The 27,824-nt window shown below is 46.0% G+C and overlaps 2 protein-coding genes across 13 annotated transcripts; both read left to right on the forward strand.

The window, feature by feature from the left end:
• Positions 1-33: 33 nt before the first annotated feature.
• vars2 (valyl-tRNA synthetase 2, mitochondrial) lies at positions 34-16,970 on the forward strand. The gene is made up of 30 exons (XM_010873090.3): positions 34-130; positions 975-1,169; positions 1,658-1,739; positions 1,966-2,066; positions 2,210-2,331; positions 2,539-2,605; positions 3,483-3,580; positions 3,989-4,070; positions 4,644-4,763; positions 5,064-5,172; positions 5,275-5,363; positions 5,552-5,642; positions 5,842-5,969; positions 6,089-6,192; positions 6,539-6,620; positions 7,199-7,275; positions 7,605-7,692; positions 7,970-8,063; positions 8,257-8,327; positions 8,475-8,600; positions 9,193-9,297; positions 10,078-10,146; positions 10,461-10,539; positions 10,758-10,888; positions 11,440-11,592; positions 13,593-13,865; positions 14,831-14,942; positions 15,439-15,644; positions 15,881-16,030; positions 16,631-16,970. Exons 2-30 carry the CDS (start codon positions 978-980, stop codon positions 16,706-16,708), a joined length of 3,279 nt encoding a protein of 1,092 aa, XP_010871392.2. The 5' UTR covers positions 34-130; positions 975-977; the 3' UTR covers positions 16,709-16,970.
• A 473-nt stretch (positions 16,971-17,443) lies between these two features.
• On the forward strand, positions 17,444-27,435 carry mgat1b (alpha-1,3-mannosyl-glycoprotein 2-beta-N-acetylglucosaminyltransferase b). Of its 12 annotated transcripts, none has more exons than XM_010873093.5 (6): positions 17,444-17,802; positions 18,791-18,827; positions 18,972-18,992; positions 19,523-19,597; positions 21,584-22,921; positions 25,497-27,435. In XM_010873093.5, exons 5-6 carry the CDS (start codon positions 22,067-22,069, stop codon positions 26,196-26,198), a joined length of 1,557 nt encoding a protein of 518 aa, XP_010871395.2. In that variant the 5' UTR covers positions 17,444-17,802; positions 18,791-18,827; positions 18,972-18,992; positions 19,523-19,597; positions 21,584-22,066; the 3' UTR covers positions 26,199-27,435. The 12 variants fall into 12 exon arrangements, with proteins under 12 accessions (XP_010871395.2, XP_019905981.2, XP_019905984.2 ...); XM_020050422.3 differs by having other exon boundaries at positions 19,526-19,597; XM_010873097.5 differs by lacking the exon at positions 17,444-17,802 and adding an exon at positions 19,794-19,878 and having other exon boundaries at positions 17,819-18,827; positions 19,526-19,597.
• Positions 27,436-27,824: the final 389 nt, after the last annotated feature.

The following is a 27,824-nucleotide window of genomic DNA, read 5'->3' on the forward strand; positions in this document are numbered from 1 at the left end:
ATAATATAGTTTGTATTCAGGTGTCATAACACTTGCAGTTATAAGTGAAACACAAGTGCATTGTTCGGTCGAAGTTGAAAGGTCGCAGTTAGCAAAAGATGTCTGCGCCCATGACCGCATCATAGAGAAGGTAGAGTACCTTCGTGTTCTTTACTACTGGCAAAATGTTATCGCAGTTTATGAGTATCCCGTTTCTGAATGTGTGACAAAGTGAGAGAAGTCTATGAAGGGTCGCTGAAAAAAACATATATGTACAGCTCGTGAAATGGAAGGTTTTGAGTGAGGAACAAGGGTTAAAATTAAGAGACCACAGCAAAGTGAACACTTCTGTTCCTCACTCAAAACTGTCCTTTTCAAGTCTTTGGAAAGGAAAGAAAAAGGTGCAGTGGTCTCTTAATTTTTTCCGGAGATGTATATATATATGGTATTTACACTCACGTCTGAATTCTTCATTTAATGCGTCACTCAACTCTCATGCATACACTTCTCCAGGCATCAAACCAAAAAGAAACCAAATAACTGGCAATCTGGGACCAAATCGAATCATACCTGAAATGGATGAATCGAATAGATTTAACATTGTTTAAACATTTTCACTCATCAGTGACTTGTGCAAATCAGTGTTCTACCAAAGATGCAGAATTTGGCGAATAACAAGTGATAATTTTTTTGGCCAGATATGTAATATGTTGTTTACATGTGCATAACGTATTACTAGAACAACTATCATATCTCAGTTAACCAAGAAATTATACTTTTGAAAGCTTTTGATGACATGGGGCACATACCGTCGCATACATGACAATCATACCTGTTCCGAGACCCATTTTGGCACGACAGGGCCACTCTTATAACCTGTGACCTAAAATCCTGGAGTGCGTCTTTAACAACTCAAAATGAAAACACCTTCCTGTGAATCCTGTCTTTAGTTTTGCGGTACTCGTTCAAATTACAGCCTGTGATTTGATTTGCAGGAGATGTGGAGGACAGCTTGTGGTCTCCCTGTACGGGTAGCAGAAAGAGGGGTACAGAGGGTGTGGGAAACATGGACCTGTTCTTACACTTCGTCAAAACCCTCTTCTCAATCAGCTCCCACTCTTCGGACTCGGGCTGAGAAAGAGAGGCGAAGGAAAGAGAAGGAAGAGGCCATACTTGGCAGTCAACACAATGTATGGGGACATGGATTCCTATAAAGTACATACAGCAGATATAAACATATTCACCACACTTTTTGCCCGTTTGGTTAGCTTACAAAATTGCATTGGTATTGGTTCAGTTTAGAAATGTTAGGTGACTGATTTACTAACAGTATGATAGTACAGGAGTCTGGAGTTGGATGCTCCAATTCCACTAAAAGACGAGAGCTTTTTGAAAGCCTCTTCATTGAATACATTTTAATCCCATTTTGTGGTGCACAAAAATGTGAAATGAAAATCAGAGGAAGGTGAATACTTCTTATATCCGCTGTACTCCCAAAAAATGTAGACAAATTAATCTGACACGACTACAGTAACTTACTCCACCATCTGGACTACACATCTGGAATACACATTTCGACTACACATCTCGACTACACACTAGCCTAATTAGTCCTTGACATTTTCACATTTTGACACTCATGCAAGTTGATTTCATAATACATCGATTTCCTTTTAAGGGTCCTGAAGATCAAGGAATGAAATGGAGTGATAAGGAGAGAATAGCATACAGTGCCTCAACTCCTCCAGGCAAGAAGAAAGGTGATATATTTCCTACAGCCTACTGGGAATGGTTGGGTTTGTCTGTTAGAATTAGCCTGAATGTCATTGGCTTGCCTCATTGCCATTTCCATGTCGGGTAGATTATTATTATTATTCTGTTATTCAGTTATTCATAGTGAAAATGTAAGCACCCACCACTGTTAGTTAACATGGATAAAAGCGTCTGCTAAAATAACAGACATATTCACAGCAGTCATGTTGGCAGACACCACGCTGCCCTTTCCTTCCTCCTACAGCCCAGAGTATGTGGAGGCCAGCTGGTACCAGTGGTGGGAGAAACAAGGGTTCTTCACCCCGGAGAACCACGTAAGAGAGTCCGACACGCGAGGACACACTGAATGACCTTACAAACAACGTCACGACACAGTGTAGCAGCAGCTTATTCATTCTCACGTTATTCAGTCTGTGTATTCATCGCAGTGCCTGTATGTTCCCAACCAAACGTTTAGGACAATCTACCGGGAGCTGTGAATCGGTCTTTCTCCATGTGTATCCCTCCACCTAATGTGACTGGCACGCTTCACCTTGGTCATGCTCTCACAGTGGCCATAGAGGATGCGTTGGCTCGCCGGTATGTATTTCTCATCAACAAAGATGGAATAACTCAGAGTGGTGTCAAAGCTGAAACATTATGCTGAGTGAGTTCTTATGTGTTTCACTTGGTTTAAGAGATCGGATTGAAGAGCTGATGTGGTTGACTTGGTTTAAGAGATCTAATTTAATGGCAAATGTGTTTGACTTGGTTTATGAGATCTGATGGAATGTGTTGTTCTACCAGGAGGAGGATGCAGGGTTACAAAGTGCTCTGGGTACCAGGCTGTGATCATGCTGGTATTGCCACACAGGTACAGTGTCTCACCACCTCACCTGGCTGTCCATGTTCTCTGTTCCTCACCTGGCTGTCCATGTTCTCTGTTCCTCACCTGGCTGTCCATGTTCTCTGTTCCTCACCTGGCTGTCCATGTTCTCTGTTCCTCACCTGGCTGTCCATGTTCTCTGTTCCTCACCTTGCTGTCCACGTGCTCTGTTCCTCACCTGGCTGTCCACGTGCTCTGTTCCTCACCTGGCTTTCCATGTTCTCTGTTCCTCACCTGGCTTTCCATGTTCTCTGTTCCTCACCTGGCTGTCCATTCTCCTTGCATGTTCTTTACAGCTCTAAAGGATGTCTCTACAACTGTCACCTGACCCCCGATTCAAAAGGCCATGCTGGTCTTCTTCAAACATGCTGTTCTGAAAAAGTGATCTTACATCATCTTAGACACTTACAAATCCCAATCAAAATGAGGTCAGGTTTTTGGGAGGAGAAGTCACTTCTATGTCTGTTTCAATGGGCTGTAATCAGTTGTCACTCATGTTTGTCTTTTTTTAGCCTTTTATTTTTAATTATATCCTATTTTTCTAATGTGAGTCTTCCAGCACATCTGGTGCTTACCTGGTTGTTACCACACTGGTGCTTACCTGGTTGTTACCACACTGCCCGCTCAACCAGGACATTTAGAACAGAATCTTTCTGCACCTTTATTTTTTATTTTTAAACCTAAGATTGGTTTACCAGGTGGGATTTTTCCAACGGATGATCATTTCAGATGGATGATCGTTTCAGATGGATGTTAGTTTCAGACGGATGATCCTGTGAATGCTGTTTCCTTTGAACTTCTTCAGTCCATGGGGTGAACTTTGGGATCAGTTATCCTGTGTTCATCCGCCTGGTCTGTTCCTCAGACGGTGGTGGAGAGGATGTTGTTCCGGGAACACGGGAAGAGAAGAAAAGATCTCAGCAGGGAGGAGTTTCTACAGGAAGTGTGGAAGTGGAAGAAGAGGTAAGTATGGGCTCTCTCTGTCTCTTCATCCTTTTCCTTATTTTTTTCCTCTGTTCTACTGCTGACATGTGGCCAGAGCTTCTGACTATTAACTGAATGTATGCTAGGTCAAATCCAGCTTGCAGAACAAGAATACATCTGTTAGTCTGACCCTGATTTTCCTGATTATGTCACCTCCTGATTAGCATCACCTCACCTCCAATTTGAAGTGGTTGAGTTAAAAGAGGAGGTCACATTTCAATTGAACCGTGGCTGTTTAACTGACACATGGGTGAATTGAATCTCTTACCTTAATCCTCCCTCTTTTCTGTGAGCCAGTGCTTTCCCCTGTAGTGAGTTTAATCACATTCAGTAGATATACTGCATGTCTACCTGAGAGTTAATACGATCCAATTTTTGTGTCTCAAGTAAAGGAGATGAGATCTACCATCAGCTGAGGAAACTTGGTGCGTCTCTGGACTGGAGCAGAGCCTGTTTCACCATGGATCTGGTAATACAGTGCTATTACACCTATAACTGTTATCATATACAGTGTTATTACACTCCTATTACAACATTATCATATACAGTGTTATTACACAGCTATTACAATGTTATTATACCTAGTATGATCACACAACTATGATCACACAACTACTGCATATCATATACAGATTTATTACTGTATTATAGAGAACAGTATTGCTATGTTATATACAGCATTATAGCAGCATTTTAGCACCACAACAGCTTCATTATAATAATTGACTACTTATTATTGTAATACTAGTAACATGGTTTGATGATTTCATCACAGGCTCACTGATTTCTTCCTTTGTCACTCCTGTTTGGTGTCTGTGTCTGTTTGGTGTCTGTGTCTGTTTGGTGTCTGTGTCTGTTTGGTGTCTGTGTCTGTTTGGTGTCTGTGTCTGTTTGAGTGTGTCTGTGTCTGTTTGAGTGTGTCTGTCTGTGTCTGTTTGAGGGTGTCTGTCTGTGTCTGTTTGAGGGTGTCTGTCTGTGTCTGTTTGGTGTCTGTGTCTGTTTGTTTGGTGTCTGTGTCTGTTGAAACCCTGTGTATTTCTAGGGTTTCAGCAGTGCTGTGACGGAGGCCTTTGTCAGGATGTGTGATTCTGGTCTGATCTATCGCTCGGAGAGGCTTGTGAATTGGAGCTGTGCTCTGGAGTCTGCAGTCTCTGAAATAGAGGTCAGTCTGCCGTCTCTGACACAGAGGTCAGTCTGCCGTCTCTGACACAGAGGTCGGTCTGCCGTCTCTGACACAGAGGTCGGTCTGCCGTCTCTGACACAGAGGTCGGTCTGCCGTCTCTGACACAGAGGTCGGTCTGCCGTCTCTGACACAGAGGTCGGTCTGCCGTCTCTGACACAGAGGTCGGTCTGCCGTCTCTGACACAGAGGTCGGTCTGCCGTCTCTGACACAGAGGTCGGTCTGCACAATACTTTTTCCCCCTGGCTTTTATTTTGAAAGATCTTTTGATGTTGTTTGCAGGTTGACTCTAAGCAGCTATCAGGAAAGACACTGCTGTCAGTTCCTGGTTACCAAAAGAAGGTGGAGTTTGGGACCATGTTTACCTTTGCTTATCCTTTAGACGGTCAGGGTGAGTGGATATGATTAGTACCATTTCACATCTACTTTAATTGCTCTAAGGTCTGTTGTTGTTGCACAAATAAAACTTGAAACCTGCTCCACGCCGTGTCAGATGGGGAGGTGACAGTGTCCACCACTCGTCCCGAGACCATGCTGGGAGATGTGGCCATCGCTGTACATCCAGAGGACCCGCGTTATCAGGCCAGTAGACCTGGCTGCCCAGGGATCCACATATCCGGCTTTAGGTCTTGAGCTGTGTGATTGTTGAACCCTTGTTTTGATGCAGTATGGGTTTGACCTACTGGTAGACGCTGGGGGTTCTCTTCTGGCTTGGACTTGTTTTACTCGCATTCGGTCGCCTTTTTATTTTATTTCATTGGGTCTTCCAGGCAGTTCATGGTAAACACTGCCGACACCCCTTCACCGACCGACTCATACCCATCATCACAGATGCGACGGTGGACGTGGAGCTGGGTACAGGTACTTTAACTGTAATTCTGAAATCAACAGGGATGGTCGAACAGCAGCGAGTCATGTTTGGGGCTGTGTTAGTGTGGTCATAATCAAACACCCTAATAATTCATCTAAAAAATTCATCTCTTATTTACTTGTTTTCCATATTCTCTCTCTTGCCTCATCTCATTTAATGTCCCTCCTTTTCTCATTCCCTCCTTATAAGGGGCTGTAAAGGTCACTCCAGCTCACGACCACACTGACTTCCTGCTTTCCCAGAGACACGGTCTTCCTTGCCTTACTGTGATTGGAGGAGATGGCGCCATGACCCCACTCTGTGGCCAATGGCTGGAGGTACAGTAGACAACGTCAGCCTAAAAATGTTGTCTGTCTCTGGATGGACAGTCAAGCCTCTCATAACTGAGGTAACTTTCTCAGAGGGAGCTCATCTTTCTCTACCACCCTCTCCTCAGGGAGTGAGGCGCTTTGACGCCAGAGAACATGTGATCGATGCACTTCGAGAGAAGAAGCTCTTCAGAGGGAAGGAGGATCATGCCATGTCTTTACCCCTCTGCAGGTAGAGGGCGACACATTCAACCAAATACATCCGCTGCCTCTCTCATACTGACTGTCTCTCATACTGTCTGTCTCTCATCCTGTCTGTTTTTTTTATACTGTCTGTCTCTTTCACTGCTGTTTGTTATCCTGTCTGTCTCTCTTGCCATTAACAGTGTATTAAACCCACATTCTGGGATAAGTCAAAAGCATGATACTTTTTGATACTCTTTAATTATAACGGACAGTAAAATAAACATGACCGTAAGTTAGAAACAACTGTCCCCTCTCGCTTAGAAAAGAGAACATGTCTGAATTTTGTTTCCTGGCCCACTTCTCCAACCTAACGTGTTCTTCCTGTCTTTCAGCCGCTCTGGAGATGTTATTGAGCCTTTGTTGAAGAAGCAGTGGTTTATGCATTGTGAAGAGATGGCCCAGAGAGCCATACAGGTAATGAACTTCTGTTTCTCTTGTAGTCTTTGCATTTAGTTCCCCATTCCCACCATAGTGTGTTCATTTTGTTACCAGGGCCCATGTCCTGTAGGTCAGAAGGCCTGTCTTTAACCAGGGCCCATGTACTGTAGGTCAGAAGGCCTGTCTTTAACCAGGGCCCATGTACTGTAGGTCAGAAGGCCTGTCTTTAACCAGGGCCCATGTACTGTAGGTCAGAGGGCTTGTCTTTAACCAGGGCCCATGTACTGTAGGTCAGAAGGCCTGTCTTTAACCAGGGCCCATGTACTGTAGGTCAGAGGGCCTGTCTTTAACCAGGGCCCATGTACTGTAGGTCAGAAGGCCTGTCTTTAACCAGGGCCCATGTACTGTTTGTAAGAAGGCCTGTCTTTAACCTGGGCCCATGTACTGTTGGTAAGAAGGCCTGTCTTTAACCATGGCCCATGTACTGTAGGTCAGAGGGCTTGTCTGGCTCATTTGAGTCAATGAAGTGGATGTAATGCATGACACTGACTCTCCCTGTCTTCCCCTTTCTCTCTCTTCTCCCTGTCTTTATCTGTCCCTTCTTACTCTCTCAGGCAGTGGATGAGGGACAGTTAGAAATAATCCCACACTTTTATACCAAAACCTGGAAGAGCTGGCTCTCTAATATCAGGTCAGTGCGGTGGCACAATGCACAGGTTTGGAAAACAAATTGTCTGGAAGATTACCACAGTTAGGAAGAATGAAACATTGCATCTGGAACGTTCCACGTATGATGCAGTAGACCCTGTTTGTTGATCTGGGAACAATGGTGGGACGTGTCAGAGATTCAAAGACCTGTGTGTTCCTGATCTCACTACTGCTTGACTGACGCCAGTGCTAAGCAACACCACGCCCTGCCGTCACTGCCTTGAACCTCTGACCTCTCCTGTCATGAAAGAGTCTTTGTTATGACTTATGTTATTTTAACAACGGCCTGTCTGTTTGTGTTGTCCTCATCAGTGACTGGTGCATTTCCAGGCAGCTTTGGTGGGGTCACCAGATTCCGGCCTATCGAGTGTCTCTTCCTGGTTCAGCAAACACAGAGGAGGTGGGGCTTAGTCAGTCATAATCAGTCAATCTGGCTGTAGCAGTGAAGCTATGCTTCAAAGCTGTTCTGCTTTCGTACATCAGGGGTTTGTTAACATACCCACGAGAACTCCACAACACTCGGCCATTACCGTAATGAGTGATCAGTGACGCTGCGGTTTTTCAAGACAGATTTCACGTTCTCACAAGCGCTGTCACACATTTCAGCCGATGCATTTGGAGGCTAACAGTGGTGTGTTATGAAACACGCTGACTGGCCTTCCTTTTCATTCCTGCAGGAACTTTGGGTCTGGGGGCGGAGCCAGGCGGAGGCCAGGGAACGTGCCGCTGTGAAGTACGAAGTGACACCTGACTCCGTTACTCTGACTCAGGGTGGGGTCCCTTAACATGCCTTCCACTCTGCCTTAAGATCTCTTCTGCAGCATTTAAAGCCATTGAACAACTACTGACACCAAAGGCCCCCTGGGCGCCATGTAGCTTCCAGAAGATACTCACATGGGGCTTAACCCAATGTATATTGACATTTGTTCTCCCTTTACCACCCCCCCCACATGCCACTGGTCAGACCCTGACGTTTTGGACACCTGGTTTTCCTCTGGGCTCTTCCCTTTCGCCATGTTGGGCTGGCCACAACAGGTACCGGCCTCCTGTTCCCCCCATATCTGTCACTCCCTGTGGAGGTAAACATTGTGTTGCCTATGACTGACGGGACATCACTGGTACATCCTGTGAAACGCTCTCCGTCTTGTACTGTTCTGTCCATGACAAATATCTCCCCTTTAGACGAGTGACCTGAGGCAGTTCTACCCAAACACCATACTGGAGACAGGAAGTGATCTCATTTTCTTCTGGGTAGCCAGGATGGTAATGCTGGGAACAGAGTTGACTGGACAGCTGCCCTTCAAGCAGGTAGCTGATGGTTGCCAGTTGATAAGTGTCTGATATTTACAACTGCAGTGTCCGACGTTAACGCTAACACTGTCCGACGTTAACGCTAACACTGTCCGACGTAAACGCTAACACTGTCCGACGTTAACGCTAACACTGTCCGGCGTTAACGCTAACACTGTCCGACGTAAACGCTAACACTGTCCGACGTAAACGCTAACACTGTCCGACGTTAACGCTAACACTGTCCGACGTTAACGCTAACACTGTCCGACGTAAACGCTAACACTGTCCGACGTAAACGCTAACACTGTCCGATGTTACCGCTAACACTGTCCGACGTTAACGCTAACACTGTCTGATGTTAACACTCAGATGTTTATGATAACACTGTCCAGTGTTTACGATAACATTCCTGATATTAACGATAACAGTGTATAACTACAGTGTATTATATTAAGTATCACAGCTTTTGATATTAACATTAACCACGTTTGCTATTAAAGTGTCTGATATTAACAGCACCAGTATCTGCTAACCAAGGCTAAAGCACTCAATACATTTCTCCTTTCCTCCCCCCTCCTCTCCCTCCCTCCCTCCCCATTTACCTCAGGTGCTCCTCCATTCTCTGGTGAGGGATAAGCATGGCAGGAAGATGAGTAAATCTCTGGGAAATGTCATCGACCCTTTAGATGTCATCTCTGGCATCTCTCTAGAGGTACGCACACACACACACACACGCACACACACGCACACACACGCACACACACACACACGGACGCACGCACACACACACACACACGGACAGACGCACACACACACACACGGACAGACGCGCACACACACACACACACACGGACAGACGCACACACACACACACGGACACACACACACACACACGGACACACACGGACGGACGCACACACACACACACACGGACAGACGCACACACACACACACACGGACGGACGCACGCACACACACACACGGACGGACGCACGCACACACACACACACACACACACACACACACACGGAAAGACGCACACACACACACACACACGCGCACACACACACACGGACACACACACACGGACGGACGCACACACACACACACACACACACACACACACGCACACACACACAGGAGATCCATCCATTTTTATGAGTAGGAACACAGTTTATCCTAGGGAAGATAAGCTGGCTGATAAATCCTGAGGGTGCTGGAATGACGGCGCTGCCTCAGAATTGATGTTGTTGTTCTGGGCTGTAAAAACAAGGTTGAGGATTATATTCATGCCTCAGTAAACTCTGCAGTGATAGGTGGCGATCTGCTGTGGACAATCAGTGGAGCTGCTCTCTCATTCTGTCTCTTTCTTAGCCATACACTTTTACATGCCTGTCTCTTTTTCGTTCTCCATCTTCCACCCACCCACTACTACATCTCTCTTTCACTTTTTCCCTCTCTCCCCTTTGCTCTTTTTCTTTTGTCTTCTCAGAGGCTCCAAGAAAAAGTGAAAGAGGGTAATCTTGACCCTCGTGAGAGCGTGGTTGCCATGGAAGCACAGGTCAGTCACTTGCCCAGCACCATCCCTCGACTCCCTCCTCGTTTCCTCTTCTCCGTCCCTCCTCTCCCTCCCCTGACTCCTTTCCTCGTCTCCTTCCTTCTTCCGCTGTCTCCTTCCCTTGACTCCTTCCCTTGACTCCTTCCCTCGACTCCCTCCCTCAACGCCTTGTCTCCCTTCCTTGTCCCGTTAGTTATTTGTAGAGTTTCTGTTCTGTCTGATTGGATGGGTTCATTACATCCTCTGTGAACTCTCCCTGACTCCCCTCTCTTTCTATCCCTCTTTCTCTCTCTTTTCCCCTCCATTTGCTTGGGCAGAGTAAGGACTTCCCTAAGGGGATTCCAGAGTGTGGAACCGATGCGCTCCGCTTTGCCCTCTGCTCATACAAGGCCCAGGGTGAGTGGTTTTCTCCTCAGGCATTTCGTCTGGAGAAAGAAAAAGGGCAAACACCAGATCAGTCTTTATTCTGTTATTTTACTCTTGGCAGTAGCCCATCTAGTTTGGAAGTTCTGCGCCAGCTCCACAATAATCGCATTCATAACTCTACAATATCAATATCTCCCTTGCTAATGTGTCTCCCTGTCTGTCTGTCTGCCTGTCTGTCTCCCCCCCAGGTGAGGACATCAGCCTGTCTGTGTCCCAGGTCCTGAGCTGCAGACACTTCTGTAACAAGATGTGGCAGACGGTTCGGTTCACCCTGGGTGTGCTGAAGGACAGGGGGGCGGAGCTACTGCCATTGGAACAGGTAATTGGTCATATACCACCATGGGTGTGCTGAAGGACAGGGGGGCGGAGCTACTGCCATTGGAACAGGTAATTGGTCATATACCACCATGGGTGTGCTGAAGGACAGGGGGGCGGAGCTACAGCCATTGGAACAGGTAATGGGTCATATATCCTGAGTGTCGGCGGGTGGTGCAATGGATTAACAAACCGCCGGCTAACACACATGCCTGCAGGGTGGTTCTGAATCAGGGATGTCACGTCAATGGCATAACCAAAATTCACAGATAATCCTTTGTGTAAAACATCAGGAGCCAGACCATAATAACCACTGATCTGTTGGCATAGAATGCTCTCGCCCTCTAGAATGCTGACAATCCCAAATGCTGCTGTAGCTGGACATTTATCTTATAAATATTGTCCACAAAGAAAATGAACTCTCTTCTCCACTAACTCTCTGTCTCTCTTTGTCTGTCTCTCTTTCTTTCTTTCTGTCTGCCTCTCTCTTTCTCTGCCTTTCTCTCATCTCTCTGCCTCTCCCTCATCTCTCTCTGCTTCTCTCTGTCCTTCCAGACTGCTCCTCTGAGCGGTATAGACCGGTGGGTGTGTTCTAGGCTGTACAGCACGGTTCTCCAGTGTGAGCAGGGCTTTGACCGCTATGAGCTCCACTCCGTCACGGCTGCCCTCCACTCCTTCTGGCTCCACAGCCTCTGTGACATCTACCTGGTGAGGAAACCCCGTCCTGGCCACGGTTTCATTAGGACACAATGAAGTACAGGTGCCGGTCATAAAATTAGAATATCATCAAAAAGTTGATTTATTTCAGTAATTCCATTCAAAAAGTGAAACTTGTATATTATATTCATTCATTACACACAGACTGATATATTTGAAATGTTTATTTATTTTAATTGTGATGATTATAACTGACAACTAATGAAAATCCCAAATTCAGTGTCTCTGAAAATTACAATATTACTTAAGACCAATACAAAAAAAGGGTTTTTAGAAATGTTGGCCAACTGAAAAGTATGAACATTAAAAGTAAGAGCATGTACAGCACTCAATACTTAGTTGGGGCTCATTTTGCCTGAATTACTGCAGCAGTGAGGCGTGGCATGGAGTCGATCAGTCTGTGACACTGCTCAGGTGTTATGAGAGCCCAGGTTGCTCTGATAGTGGCCTTCAGCTCTTCTGCATTGTTGGGTCTGGCATATCTCATCTTCCTCTTCACAATACCCCATAGATTTTCTATAGGGTTAAGGTCAGGCGAGTTTGCTGGGCAGTTAAGAACAGGGATACCATGGTCCTTAAACCAGGTACTGGTTGCTTTGGCACTGTGTGCAGGTGCCAAGTCCTGTTGGAAAATGAAATCTGCATCTCCATAAAGTTGGTCAGCAGCAGGAAGCATGAAGTGCTCTAAAACTTCCTGGTAGACGGCTGCGTTGACCTTTGACCTCAGAAAACACAGTGGACCAACACCACCAGATGACATGGCACCCCAAACCATCACTGACTGTGGAAACTTTACACTGGACTTCAAGCAACGTGGATTCTGTGCCTCTCCTCTCTTCCTCCAGACTCTGGGACCTTGATTTCCAAAGGAAATGCAAAATGTACTTTTATCAGAGAACATAACTCAGCAGCAGTCCAGTCCTTTTTGTCTTTATCCCAGGCGAGACGCTTCTGACGCTGTGTCTTGTTCAAGAGTGGCTTGACACAAGGAATGCGACAGCTGAAACCCATGTCTTGCATACATCTGTGCGTGGTGGTTCTTGAAGCACTGACTCCAGCTGCAGTCCACTCTTTGTGAATCTCCCCCACATTTTTGAATGGGTTTTGTTTCACAATCCTCTCCAGTGTGCGGTTATCTCTATTGCTTGTACACTTTTTACTACCACATCTTTTCCTTCCCTTCGCCTCTCAATTAATGTGCTTGGACACATCTCTGTGAACAGCCAGCCTCTTCAGCTATGACCTTTTGTGTCTTGCCCTCCTTGTGCAAGATGTCAATGGTTGTCTTTTGGACAGCTGTCAAGTCAGCAGTCTTCCCCATGATTGTGTTGCCTACAGAACTAGACTGAGAGACCATTTAAAGGCCTTTGCAGGTGTTTTGGGTTAATTAGCTGATTCGAGTGTGGCACCAGGTGTCTTCAATATTGAACCTCACAATATTCAAATTTTCTGAGATACTGAATTTGGGGTTTTCATTAGTTGTCAGTTATAATCATCACAATTAAAAGAAATAAACACTTGAAATATATCAGTCTGTGTGGAATGAATGTATACATTATACAAGTTTCACTTTTTGAATGGAATTACTGAAATAAATCAACTTTTTGATGATATTCTAATTTTATGACCAGCACCTGTATTTCACTTTGAGGACGTTGGAGTTAACCATTGTTTATTTTCACAGTCTGTGGGATCTGTAGGAACCTGTAAGGTTGCGCATCTGTTTCCGCCTGGTTGTCGACAGTATAATGTCTTCTGTGTAGAGCCAGGCCTGCCTGTGGTGGCCTCTCTCTCGACAGCAAGGCCATGTTGGATGAGTCCGTTCTCAGTCATGCATCCTGCCTGTGTGTACTCTCTGTTAAAGGGAGGGCCATTATTCGTTGATTCTTTCAAGTGGGTCATAGTTCTCCTTTATTTTTTTTTCATGTGGTTGTGTCACTCTCAGTCTCAGTTTCCTCTGTCCCCTCTCCTGCCTCTCTGTCCGCCTGTAGGAGTGTATCAAGCCGGCGCTGACCCAGCAGGCCGGTGGAGGCGTGGCGTCGGGCCAGGTCAACGCGGCGGACAGCGGGGTCGGTCACGGAGAGGCCCGGGTGTCTGGCAGTGTGCTCTTCCACTGTGTGACCGTCTCCCTGGCGCTGCTCTCGCCCTTCATGCCATTCCTCACCGAGGAGCTGTGGCAGAGGCTCCGCCCCCTCAGCGGCCAGGGAGAGGATGGGGTCACGACCAGCCTGTGTCTGCAGTCTTACCCACAGTCGGCACACCTGGTGAGACATGAGTGTGTAGTATGTAGTACACATGAAGACACCCTGTTGTCTACACTACAATGGGCAGTTTATTAGGTGAATCTTTTCACGAGTCGGACAACTTTGCCTCCAGAACAGCCTGAATTCTTCAGAGCGGGGGTCTCTATAAGTTGTCATAAAGACGTGTGTGTGTGTGTGTGCGTGGTTGCGTGTGTTCCCGAGGTACTGTTCTGCACACAGCTTTTATACTGGATGGTTATTTTTACGAATGTGGCCTGCTTGTTGGCATGCATGGTTCCTTCCCTTTTCTTGTCGACCGGCTGTGTTCCCCAGAGACATCTGCAGCTGACTGTTTCATTTGTCGCACTGTTCCCTGTAACCCTGAGACACTGTCGTGCGTGAAGTCCCCAGGTGGGCAGGCAGTACTGGAAATGGCGCTTCTGACATCAACACTCGCGTCGCACTTGGGTTTCTAGCTCTGCCATTCTGATGTCCAGCCAAACTGTAACTGCCTCACAGCCTGCTGCCATGTTGCGTGTACCGAGGAAGGGTCCATTTTTGGCTACAATTGGGGGTGTACTTAAACTGGCTGCTGAGTGTGTGTCCGGTGTACGGCCTAAACCACGGCTGTTCTGTCGCTGTGAAATTAGGGACCAAGTAGCTATGGACTGAAGTCCTGCTGGCTGGGTATCGGTGATGATTATCAGGAACGCAGGAGAGTTTCACCATGGCGAAGTCACAGGGAGAATACAGTGATATCATGTGGAGAATGCAGTGCTGTCCGTTCTGTTTTGGACTTCCCTACTTCAGCTTATTGTTTTTTTCTTCCCTCACACCCACCTTTTCTTTTTTCCCCTCTCTCTCTCTCTCTCTCTCTCTCTCTCTCTTTCGCCTTCTCAATTTACCCTTTCCCTGTTCTCTCCCTTTCCCTCATCCTCTCCCTTTGCCCTTTCTCTTCTCCCTATTGTTGTTTTACTTCCTGTCAGGCACACTGGCACTTCCCCCAGGAGGAAGCAGACTTCTCTCTGGTCCAGGAAGTGGTGAGGGTAGCCAGGTCTCTCAGGGCCCAGAGTGGTGTGACCAAAGAAAGGCCTGACAGTAAGTCCCACTTATCAAATGTATTTGATGCAGCACTTTTTCCATCAACAGGTGTCACAAAGTGCTTATACAGATGACCAGCCTGAAACCCAAAGAGCAAGAGAAAATGAGAAAATAAACTAAGAAAAACTCCCTAATAGGGTCAGAACCTAGGAAGATACCCAGAGAGCCTGTCTGAGGGGGGGCCTAGCCTTCTCTGATCCTTTTGTATTATAATTGTATCTTTGTTAATGGGAAAATTATGGTAATTCTTTTAATTTGATGATAAGTGTCAGTTTTAGTGATGAGAGGATTTAATCTGCCAGATGCTAAATGTTTTATAGGGTGTGTTCATGCAGCCTTTTTTTTGTATAATAAAATAGTAATAGTATTGTCATTAACCTGAAATAGCCTAATTAATCAATAAAAACAATTCATTTCATGCATTCCAGTGTGGGCTGCAGGCAAATCTGATGAAAATGTCTTAAGATATGCGGAATCTTTCTGCCGTTTCCAGTGTGGGCTGTTTGTTCGGTCAGCCAAGCCCAGACTCTCGTCCGCTTTGGCCCTGCCATTCAGACCCTGGCCAGGATCTCTACCTTGCACCTCCACTGCCCCCGTGAGGCCGGGGGAGACTGCTCCCTATTCTCCCCCTCTGCTCCACCCAAAGGCAGTGCTGTGGGTGTGGTCGACCACTCCTGTCAGTTACACCTCCGGGTGCAGGTATGCAGCATGTGGTTCCTTTTCAAAGACACAGTTGTTACGCCTCTGTGCTGTTGGTTGTGTTGGTGTGGCAGTGGGCGTTTGGTTTTCGGTGGTACCATAGCATTTGGTGCATTGATAATAGTCTATTTACATTTCACTGTTGCCTGTTTTCTAGGGTTTTCTCTTCCAGGGCTGTCCTGTAAAGTATTGGTGTTCTGTAATATGATGCAAAATATCTTTCTGGGGCGTTTCAGGGTGAAGTGGTGTTGAACAAACGTGGTCTGCAGCTTTCCCAGCGCAAAGAGAAGCTTCTCTGTAAGCTTGAACAGTCGCTGTCTCGAACCCGGGTGCCAGAGTACTCCGAAACGGTTCCAGAGTGGGTGAGGCTACGGACTGAAAAGAAGGTATGTTGTCAGTGCAGGGAGGTGTGTGTCAGTCACAGATTGATGAATGAGCCGATGTTGGAATGCTCCCATTTTCCACATTCCTCTCTTCTGTCACCAACAAAACAACTGCATGGAACTTTTGGTACCAATAGATTTCTAGTGTTAACCGTTTTAGTTGAAAATCACCCTTGACCTCTTGCCCCGCCCAAGTCAGATTGTGGGGTATAGAAGATGGAATGAAACCCTGAACTTTCCCTACAAGCTGCGGATCTCCGGAGAATAAAATGTTTACTGTGCTCTCTATGGGAAATTAGCATGTTCCGGCTTTGGCAAACCACAGCAAAACAAGCATTTGTCACATGAGCAAACTCTCTTTCATCTTGCAAACAAATGTGTTGATGTAAACTGGAGCAATGTGTGACATGTTATCCCAATATGCACCTTAATAACTATACTGGGCACTGGGGTCTGGGTTAAAAATGGTAGAAAGTAGCACACTATATAAAACACATGGTGCCATTGGTGTTGCAGTCATTGATTAAGCTTGAAAAAGAAGTTGCTTTGTGTTTCTGTTGCATTTATGTCTTTTCCTTTCATCCTCAAAATGCATCTGTTCAGATCTCAGCCTTGCAGCACGAGCTGAGAAACATTGAGGAGCAACTGACAGCACTACAAGGACCAAGACAAGACAACTGAAACGCAGATAGTGTATCCTGAAAGGCAATCCATTTTCATTAAGCTTGGGTCAAAATAATTATTAAAGCCTCCACTCCGGACTGTCACCAGGGCTTCAATTCGGACATTAATCATGTAAATGATGGACCCATAGGTGTTCTGGCAGTGAACACAACTGCACACCTTGCCCTAAAATAACCAAAGTGGTAACTACCGTACTGTAGTGATCCTTGCTTTGATTCAAGTCACATAGTTCCTGAATGTAAAATATTAAATTATTCAGATACCACTTTCGTGTCATCCAGTTTTTTTGTCTTATAAAAGTGTTCATTGAAATACACAATTACTTTTCTTGACATACATTATTTACTGGAGGTTTAAAGTTGTGTGAAGTATTGTGTGGTATGGTTTGACAGCTTGTCAACGGATTGAAGTGAATCCAGCGCGAGAGGAAAGGGCGCAGTTAACGAGAGCAGGGAATAATTCAGATGACACTGCCAGGTGATTAGGTAAGTGGCAATGCCGGAAATAATTTACAAATAATCGAAAATAAATGTAAAGGCACCGAGTTCTGTTGCGCAGAACTTGCTGACTGACCACTGACACGGTAGACTGCACAATTACAATGCCACAATTTCAGGGGAGTGCCACCGCCTCACGACGGTTGTTAAGGTACATTGTTGCTAGGGAAAAATGTAAAGGGGAGGAGGAACGGAGGAGGTTAGGGGTTGGCCTTGCTTAATGAGTCAATCCGGAAGTGTGGAGAGTACATTTAGCGGTGGTGTCAAATAGAAAGATAGAGACAAGTACCAGTAAAAGACTGACACTTGGTTAGAGAACAGCTGTGTAGAGGAATATGGTTGTCGGAAATTCATCTCAGTGAATTCAAATGCCGATTTTAAAACGGAACACATCTAAATGGCGGGTCCAAGGTAGTGAGGGGTGAAAGAGGGGGAAATGTGAGCTGGACATTCAGTAAGGTAGCTATTGACACGGCAGAAGGGAAAGGAAGAAAAGTAAGAAAAGACGATCCAGCTAAAAAACCCACATTATCAACATCCCAGGTGGCTTTCCAGATAGCATGCAACACGTCCTACTGGGGCAAATGGCAAAAGGTGAGCTTGTAATTGTCGTCCTACTTAGTTAGCTAGCTAACATTAGCTAGCAGTCTGAACTGAAGCTAGCTTGATACAATTTTGTACTTGATTTACCTAGCTCGTTATGGAACTATGCTGTAGCTTGCCATGTAGCTGTAATATTTTATTTCTGAACAGCTAAAATGCTGAGACAGCTAGCTAAAGTGTAGGCTAGTAAGCATCAACAGTATGGAGATTTAAGTATTGCAATTTCCAAATATTTAATTAAACAAATTAGGGTTACCATGGTGTAGAAATTCAGCCAGAAACATTACTTTGATAGCTTGCAATTCAGTCCAGTCATGCATACACTAGTAAACCATTTTTCACGTTTGTATATTGCTCATTGTAGCAGTCTTCTGACATTCCATTAATTTGGCAAAGGCGTTTACCAAATTGTTGCTGTGCGGCTAGTTGTTTACAATGTAGTCTTTTTCGACTGGCAAGAGTCGAGGTGCAATGTTGTACGCCGTTAACCTAATGTCAAGAGAAGCGATGATGGCATGAACACATTTGCTTCGACTGACTTCAATTTACTTTATCAAGTACTGATTTTGTCTAATAGGCTAGTTCCTCTCCTTGGTTTCTTGTCGTATTCGATCTTCCATTTATAACTAATAACGAGTTTTGATACGTATCTACTCGTCTTGAAAATCCATATACTGTACTCCGCTAATTTCAAGACGACTACCCGTCAATTCAGTTGACTTCAACTTTGACCTTCTAACGCCTGTATTTAAACCTACCAGGTACTTACACGTGTCAGTGAGAGAGCGAGAGCGAACGAGAGGGCGAGTGAGGAAGGGGAAAGGAGGGGTTTGAAAATGAGATTTCGTTTTAGTTTACTGTTTCTGTGTGAGTGGATGTCATACGGTCTGTAGTGCATGTGAGGAACAGTTCACTCTTTTCTACCAAGTTGTCCCCTTCAACCCTTTTGTCTTTAAACTTTATGAACATGTGCTGAAAGAGAACCACTGGGAGAATTGGACGGTTCGCTACTTCAGGTACAGAATAACAAAGCTTTTTTTCTCTCCGTCTGGCAACTTATTTTAAACCCCAGACTTTTGTGTATCATGTCTCTTTCTATGTAACCCTTGATTGTCAAATTATTGTTTAATCTTGTTTTTTTTTTCTTCTTTTACGTTCAGCATTGATGTTTCTGTCCAACCGTAAGTCTGTGCTGTCTTTTCGTCGCTGTCTGTGAACCCCCATACTTCCATACTTCCAGTCTTCTGTTTTTTTGTCTTTCCCCTAATCTGTTCTGTTCCCTCCTCATCCCCGCCTGGAACTGCTGTTGCAATCCTATCACGTACATGTGTTTTCCATGTAACGTTAACCCCGTGTGTGTGTGTGTGTGTGTGTGTGTGTGTGTGTGTGTGTGTGTGTGTGTGTGTGTGTGTGTGTGTGTGTGTGTGTGTGTGTGTGTGTGTGTGTGTGTGTGTGTGTGTGTGTGTGTGTGTGTGTGTGTGTGTGTGTGTGTGTGTGTGTGTGTGTGTGTGTGTGTGTGTGTGTGTGTGTGTGTGCGCGCTAGTTAGTATCCACTGAAATAGATGTTTTCTCTTGGCGTGTCATGTGCAGATGGAGGAAAAGGGTGGGAGAGACTGTTGTCTCCCCGGATTGTGTGGAATTTATTGATTTCCTGTAATTCAAAAGAAAATTGTTGGTATAACTACTGGTTTCCTGGTATTTGGACTGTTAGCAGAATGCAGAGAACAGGTCCTGCTGTAGCCAGACCGCGTTCTTCATCCAAGCCAGGAGATCCCCTTTAAGCAGGGTGGGTACTTAGTCTCATTGCCAATGCTTACTAGATAATCACCTGTCATTCGTTTTGACACCCTGTTACCTGTATATCGCTCTACCCTCGTCTCGGGCCCTGGTAGATTTCAGCGCACCATAAGATAATATTGCGATTAGGAGCACAGTGTCGGTCCTTCCCTCCCCATGAACAGAGATTATTTTAATATTCACAGGGGTGTTTCAGGATGTGAGCCTAAGGACGGTACTAGGTTGGGTCAGGACCTAGACCGGATCAAATGCCTGTGCTTGACGCTTAAGGTAGAGCAAACTGCTTATTGGTCTGAAACTGCATGTGAACCCGTTTCTCTGATATGTGCGTTTGGTTTATGACACTGGACTTTGTCAGGTCAGCACATTTTTATCACAGAGGAGGGAAAAAAATAAATAACGTAAGCTGTGTCCCTGACCCGCTTCTGGAGCTTGGATATGATGCGGTCAGCTTGTCTAAGTATTTACAACATTATAAATTCAATGGGAAATTGGTGGCAGCGTCTGGCTGTTTGTGTGAGGTGAGGGAGCGCGCTGGAACGTCTTAAATCATCAGCGTGTCGATTTTGTGTGGTTCTCAGTCTGTTAGTGACTTCATCAGCAGTAACTCATGATCTGCGACTGAATTTGGCTAACGGCAGAGGGATTTATTACCAAGTTCCTTTTCTTTTGAATGTGTGACGTGCATTATATGACAATCCTCTGGCACAAGCCTGGTTTCAGTACGAAAACACTAAGTGAACATATTCACTGTGAACGGCTTTAACGGAAGACTAAATGAGAAGGATACCCAGCTTGCCAAGACCAGAGGAATGGTATTTCTAAAACCATCTGTGAGCAAAGAAAAGAGGGTCTCCTGACCCTGACAGAGGGGTTTAAGGCACCAAATTGATGTGCTGTGGCACGGCTACACCCTGGGTTCTACCCCCAGGGTGTCACTACTGATCGTGACCGGGAGTGCAAGTGGGCGGTGCACAATTGTAAAGGTGCATAAGGATTGAGGAATTAATCTTGGGATTGCCAAGCTCCGACAAAACAAAAGACCTGAGATGCACCTCAAGTTCTCTTTCTAAAAAAAAAAAAAAAGTGTGGAGTACCTTCTGTCCCTCCAGTCACAAACACTGTCCCTCCATGTGCAAGTTTAATTTCTTGTTAGGGGGATTCTTGGGCACCAAACTGGCTCTAGCTCAGAGATGCCCTTTGGGTAATCCTGCCTGTGTTCTAAATTGCCCCCTAGCCACTGTTCAGTACAGTGTTTTGCCATGGGCCTTGAGTGGGGGATAGGGTGTGGTTTAGGATGCACGGTGGGGTGGAAGGTTTGGGGGTGTTAAAAATGGAAATGTTTCATGAATGTTAATGATGTAAACAGTCTTGTTTATGTTCATCATCTGGAGAAACCTGCAGGTAGCGAGCCATAATAAAAACCCTCAAGTGCTGTGTGACAAATGGCACCCTGTTCTGCTCGTAGTGGGCACTAGATGGGATATAGTGTGCCATTTGGGACACCGTCCCGCTGCGTCTGTTTCCCAGCAACACAGAGGCATTGAGAGGGACCAAAGTGATTGTCATTTAGGGCCTTATTTGCTCTGAGTGTAATCCGCTCCTCAGTCAGGAAAACTGAGTGTGTTCCAAATGGTTCCCTTGTGCACTTCTTTTAACCAGTGTCCATAAGGGCCATTTGGGACATGCTCAGTTCCTTTAGATGCTCTGTTTAGCATGTTTATTCTCTGGTGGGTGATTTAAATAACTTTTTTAAATATGGCACGTGGGGTTGCTATGGGTAAGGTCCAGCTAAATGTTTACACAAAGTCAGTTTTTTAAATATTATAGTACTACAGGATACTGGGGTATTATTTCAGGCTGTACCCTTTTGTGATCATATTTTACATATTACTTGACTTCAATTTCCACTGTTTCCCATAGCAACAAAATATCTGCATAACATTTCCTGAATTCGCACTTTCTTTTGTTTCAGGATGATGGCCAAGGGATAACGGACAACTGCCACCCGCTCCACCCAACTGACCCAGGTTCTCCTTCCTCTTATCCACTCCTTCCTGTCATCCAGCGCTTTCCTACTTTTTTCTTTTTTTTTTTTTTCTTTCCCTGTTTTTCTTAATTTCTCCCTGCCTCAACTCCGTCTCCTGCTCTGGTGTTGCTCCGAGGAGATCCCAAGCGATACTACAGAACGCTACAGTTTTCCATGCTTCTCCTCCATCGGTTTGTCTCTGCTGTAGAGGTCCACCACACTCCTGTCATGTTATCCATCACCTCCCCCGCTGATTGGATGAGCTGCAATGATCATGTGATCAGTCCTCTGTCCTCGCCACTCCTATTGGATGCCCTCTCCCTCTTATCTTCGTGATTGGTCAGGACCCTGTGGGCTGTTGTCATTTCAACACTCACATTCGCTGTCCTCTTTTCCTTGCTCTAGTCCATTCTCTGGTGTCATTGGGCCATGGTTCGCAAGAGAGGTTCCCTTATCTTGTGTGGAGCTTTCTTATTTGTCGCCTGCAATGGCTTGCTTCTCCTCTTCCTTTGGGGAAGGCCTCCCGTTGGTCGATTTGGAGAGGGTGGAGGGGCTGAGCCTGGCGGACGGGAGGAGTGGGGAGTGGCCAAAAGAAAAGGGGGTGGGAGCAATCTGGCTGGAGAGGTGATACGGTTGGCTGAGGAGGTAGAGTCGGAACTGGAGACCCAGAAGGAACTTCTCAAGCAGATTCAAAGCCACCGGTCCTGGTGGGAGAAAAGAAATGAACCGGGAAAACGAGAGGCCGACGCAGGGAGAGGGGAGGAACGCGAATCCCCGCCCCCGCAGTGGCCACCAGCTTTACCTCCGAAGGACAGTCCAGAACACAACGACCAGCGTCAAGAAAGAAACACACAGCCGTTAATTGTAGCAGCAGACCTTAAAGAAGACGCCAAACCAGACAACAACGTAAGAGAACTGCGAAACGACACCAAACAGGAAGTACCTGGGTCCCAAGTTGTCATTCCTGTACTGGTCATCGCCTGCGACAGGGTGACTGTGAAAAGAAGCCTGGACAAATTGATCCAGTACCGCCCCTCAGCAGAACTCTACCCAATCATCGTAAGCCAGGACTGTGGCCATGCTGAGACGGCCCGTGTGATTGGCTCGTACGGCAGTCAGGTGCTCCACATTAGGCAGCCGGACCTCTCGGACATCCGGGTGCGGCCCGAGCACCGGAAGTTCCAGGGCTACTATAAGATCGCCAGACACTACCGCTGGGCTCTCAACCAGGTGTTCACCGTCCTGTCTTATTCCACTGTGGTGATAGTGGAGGATGACTTGGAGGTAAGTGACATGCCCACACACACACACACACACACACACCCCGGCCTGCAGGTACGATTAGCGAAGAGTAGAGTGTCTGACTTCCTGGTGATGTGCAGAGGCCAATCTTAAAAAACAAGCTCCCGATGAGTTCTGCTCACCACTTTCACATTGGCACCAAGTGAGAGGAGTTTATAGGGACATGCCTGAAGCGCAATATAAGTAGGTCGGGCCCTAACATATTTTGATATAGTTTTTTTAAGATTAGCCGTTGTGCTCCAGCGTTGGTATTATCCCCGGGGCTTAACTTCTTTAAGGGTACCGACGACCCTGTGGCCCGCTACTTAACATGAAGTGCTTCGTTTGTACTGCAGCACTGAGCTTCAACGAAGCCCCGTTCTGCTGCAGCGTACTGAAGAGCCAGCCTCGCTCTGCCGGCTCAGCACTTTCCATAGATTTAAATGGGCCTTTGATGGGAAGGTATGCAACTACATCTGGCTCTGATTCAGATGAGGGACAGTGTTGATCCAAAGTGTTCCTCATTTGTATGGGACATTCATTGTAATCACCGAAAGCGTAGGGTTCCTATCTGAAACTTTTGTAAATGTTTTTTTTATAACTGGTCTACATAATTGTTTTCGAAAATTGTGCCTTGTCGCTAGAATATTAATGCAGCGTGGCTATGACTGTTGAGTGATTTGTTAGAACTGAACTTAGAATCTAAATGAGAATCTTTGCCCGTGTCGGCTTTTGATTTGACTGACCTGTAGAGTCCCAGGCAGGCTGTCGGTTCAGGCACTGACACCAGAGGCCTTTCCTTCTGTCACGTTTAACTGACCACCAACTGCATGTGAGTCATGCCAAGTTGGCCAGAGAGGAGTGGGTACATGGGGAGGAGCCTGGGAGGCTCGAGTGGGTACAGGGGGAGGAGCCTGGGAGGCTCGAGTGGGTACAGGGGGAGGAGCCTGGGAGGCTCGGGCGGGAACAGGCAGAGCGGGCGGGGACAGGCAGAGTGGACAGGTCTAATCCCTGTGTCTAATGCAGTGGACAGCTGTAATCCTGGTATGCATTCCCAGATTAGCACATTTAACTGATTAGTGGATTAACCAGGCTGGCTCCAAGCAGGGAGGGCTTGGGATCCCTTAACTCTTCCTTGTTCATTATTTCCCCCATCAAAGTCAGACAAACTGGCCCAAATGGCACCCTATTCCTTATTAATCATTGAGTACTCTGTAAAGGACAGAGTGCCAATTGGGACACGCTCCAATAAAACTGCCATCTGGGTAAATTCATGTCTTAAGAGGGGGAAAAAAAACGACATTGCCAGAATTCGGCACGGTACATGCTGTGAGAGGTCGGGGAAAATGCGTTGTTCCCATGAGTCATAAGTAGCCTTTCGGCTAAACCTTTACCCCTTAAATCCATCATGGAGAGAGGGGGGGGGATCACTTGACTTAGAACTGTGTCCACTTATGCAACTGTTTTCTAGGTTAGTTTTTAACACACTGTGTACTTAACTCAAAGACCAAGGTTGTTTTGGCAGGTCATATGGTGTTGACAGGACTACCTTTGGATATCTGATCAATGCAAGGCCAAAAAGGGTAGATGTCCTTCTGTCCCCAGTTTTTAAATGTTTTTTATTGGACCTGCTTAAATTTATTTGTTTTGTGGATGTTCGTAGACATTACCCACTCTTTCACACCACTTTCTGTACAGATCTGCACAAAATACCTTATTTCAGAAGAATGTTATAGAACATAAAAATAAATCAACTAAATTGATAGCGTATGTTTTCATTCCCTAGACTGAGTTCTTGTTTGAAGCACCTTTGAAAGCACAGGAATAACAATAACAACTTGTTTCTGTACCTATTGTCTCAAGCTCAGTAGATTCTGTTAGGACTATAATGTTTCAACATTGTCAATGATTTTAAGCAGATGTAACCACTCTGGAACAACCAAGACCTCTTGGAAAGCCATTCTGGTGTGACTTGGACATAAAGATATGTGTAACAACATTATACGTCATGGTTTGGCTTTCAGTGGGTCAAGGCCGTCTAATTCGCTGGTCGATAGATTCACGTGTGAAGTATTTCATGCGGTATGAGTCTGACTTTCACCTGCAGGACTGACCGGTCGCGTATTGCAACAGGATTTCCGTTGCACTGTCATAAAAGTGTAGGTGTGTGTTAAGCGCGTTGACCAGGGCATGAATTTTCAAGGTCCACGTTTTATATTTAAATAGTCAAACTGCGATTTAGGATGACCTTTGACTTTATTTCGATCTGATATCCAAACATGGTAGATGGCCTCAGTCCCCAGGTTCATTAGACCTGATCAAATGTGTTATCTCTCGGCATGTTTTGCATAGCTTCATGATCGTTCATACCAGAGGTACATTTGCTTCTTATTAGTGGAGTAGAAACTTGCTTCCCAATCCGTGTCCCAACTAGCGACTATTCCCTATCTAGTGCAGCACTATGCACTCTAAAGAGGTGCTAAAGAACGCTTATGTAGGGAATAGGGTGGCATTCAAGACACAACCTTCGTTCTCTCACTGTAACACCATTGGCTGACCAACACTCTCTCCCGTCCAGGTGGCCCCAGACTTTTTTGAATACTTCCGTGCCCTGCACCCCATCTTGACCTCTGACCCCACCCTGTGGTGTGTGTCGGCCTGGAACGACAACGGCAGGGAGGGCCTAGTGGACCCCGGGAAGCCAGAACTCCTCTACAGGACCGACTTCTTCCCTGGGTTGGGCTGGATGCTGCGGAAGGATGTCTGGGCCGAGCTGGAGCCCAAGTGGCCTGCGGCCTTCTGGGACGACTGGATGCGTCATCCCGAGCAGAGGAAAGAACGTTCCTGCATACGACCCGAGATCTCCAGGACTATAACCTTTGGGCGCAAGGGCGTCAGCTTGGGTCAGTTCTTTGACCAGTACCTGCGCTACATCAAGCTCAACTCCGAATTTGTGCCTTTCACCAAACAAGATTTGTCTTACTTAATGAAGGAGAACTTTGACGTGAACTTTGTGAAGGAGGTTTACAGTGCCCCACTGGTGAAGGTGGAGGAGGTCCAACAAGGTGGCGGCTTAAGGGGAACCGGTCCATACCGAGTCCAGTATTCCAGCCGAGACAGTTTTAAGGTCCTCGCCCGAAGCTTAGGGGTTATGGATGACCTGAAATCGGGGGTTCCCCGGGCGGGCTACAGGGGCGTGGTCAGCTTCCTGTCCCGTGGACGACGGATCTTCCTGACCCCACCGGAAGGATGGACGAAGTATGATGTTAGCTGGAGCTGAAAGGGCCGAACCCGACGCCACGGACGGCGACTCTACCTGTGACCGACTGACTCGAGAGGAGCTCCCTCTCAAACCAAAGAAAACTGACACGAGATTACATGAAGGATCTGAGGTGACTGCGCCAAGTTACAACCAGCCGGTTTGGTGAATGAAGACATTGGATACATGAAAGTAGGTTGAAGGAGAGTTGGGCCCTCATTGTTTTTGAATACGAGTGAAAAGCTGAATGCAGTGTAACAGGGAATGATACCACAGAGAGCTGTCTCTCAGGAAAAAAAAGAGAACCATTTAGTATTTGGTGGTTCTCCTGTTTCCGCCTGGTGTTGGAGAGGTTGGTGTTTGCTTCGACGTGGCGTTTTTGAAAGGAGATCTGAGCGGGTCCTAGGTTTGAGCGGGTCCCAGGATTGATTACATCGAATGGGAGGCCAACCCGTTGGCTCTTTGTGTGGTTTCCCGTACTGCTAAGTGGAGGCCAAACCCTTACTCTCTATGTCCCAAAAGGCAACCTGTCTCCCCATGTAGTGCACTTCACCCAACCCAAAGTGTGAAGGGAAAGGGTGCAATTTGGGAAAGCCTGTTCAGAGACCTTAACCGCAATCGACTCACTTTAAGTGAATGGATGGGGTTGAGTATACAGTATTATACTGATATTAATTTAATTAGTAATATGTGATTATCAGAATTGATTTATTCATAACATGAAAACGTATGATACATTTTATTTTTTTTTGGGGGGGGGGGGGGCTGCTATTTTGTGAATTATTTTAATTAGCTAAGTGGTTAATGGTTTGCAAACCAAACCTCCTACAGCCGGCTGGAGGGTCATACACATCAGGCGCTCGTTTAACCTGATGTATGAGGCATTCTGTTGGGTCCTAAATGAGTCTAAGCCCTATATACGGCGCTATGGACTAGGGTTTCCTCCAGGAAGCAGCTATTGACCACACTTGACTCTCACACAAAGGGTTGGTTGTAATTCCATTCAGTTCAAACAATGGTATTTTACACTTGGGTTTGTTGAAGAACCGAATTACTTTTTTGTTTATCCTTTTACATGATGGGCATAAGTGGGTGATAAGTGATGAATAAAGGATTTTTGTTAATGTACTGTATTTAGTTCTGGGGAAGTGGTGAGGAAGATTGATTGATCATGTGTCTATATGGTAATGTGTAAAGAAACACTGCCTGGTGTGTTCAAAACTTTAATAAGTCAAATAAAACTGACTATTTTGATATGTCTACATCTATTGTCTTTTTTGAGCATCAGCAGTTTTAATATTCTCACCTTAATGGATCCTGTTGTTTCTAGCCATTTTCCAACAATTCACAGTTCTGCTTGTGACCTCCTGTGTCCCGGAAGGGACCCTATTCATAATAGTGCACTACCTTTGACTAATCCCACATGGGCCCTGGTTCAAAGTAGTGCACTATGAAAGGAATAGGGTGCCATTTGGGGTTCAGACACTGCTAGTCTATCCTTTCCCACTTTCTCATCCAGTATCCTGTTGACTCCTCCCTCCTCTGACTCCTCTATTCTATTGACTTCTCCCTTACCTGGACAAACCCAATCAAGTCTTTCACATGTATCACCTTAATCAGGTCACTTCACAATACCATGCAAATCCT

The sequence above is a fragment of the Esox lucius genome, chromosome 10 (genome assembly GCF_011004845.1).
Source record: "Esox lucius isolate fEsoLuc1 chromosome 10, fEsoLuc1.pri, whole genome shotgun sequence".
Lineage (NCBI taxonomy): Eukaryota > Metazoa > Chordata > Actinopteri > Esociformes > Esocidae > Esox > Esox lucius.

Bases quoted from the DNA above. Each gene is read 5' to 3' on its own strand.
- mgat1b (XM_010873093.5), top strand. From the start codon at position 22,067: ATGGTTCGCAAGAGAGGTTCCCTTATCTTGTGTGGAGCTTTCTTATTT. The intron at 22,922-25,496 runs GTAAGTGACATG...TCTCCCGTCCAG, and splicing joins TAGTGGAGGATGACTTGGAG to GTGGCCCCAGACTTTTTTGA.
- vars2 (XM_010873090.3), top strand. From the start codon at position 978: ATGTGGAGGACAGCTTGTGGTCTCCCTGTACGGGTAGCAGAAAGAGGG. The intron at 2,332-2,538 runs GTATGTATTTCT...TTGTTCTACCAG, and splicing joins GAGGATGCGTTGGCTCGCCG to GAGGAGGATGCAGGGTTACA. The intron at 8,064-8,256 runs GTGGGGTCCCTT...GCCACTGGTCAG, and splicing joins CTCCGTTACTCTGACTCAGG to ACCCTGACGTTTTGGACACC.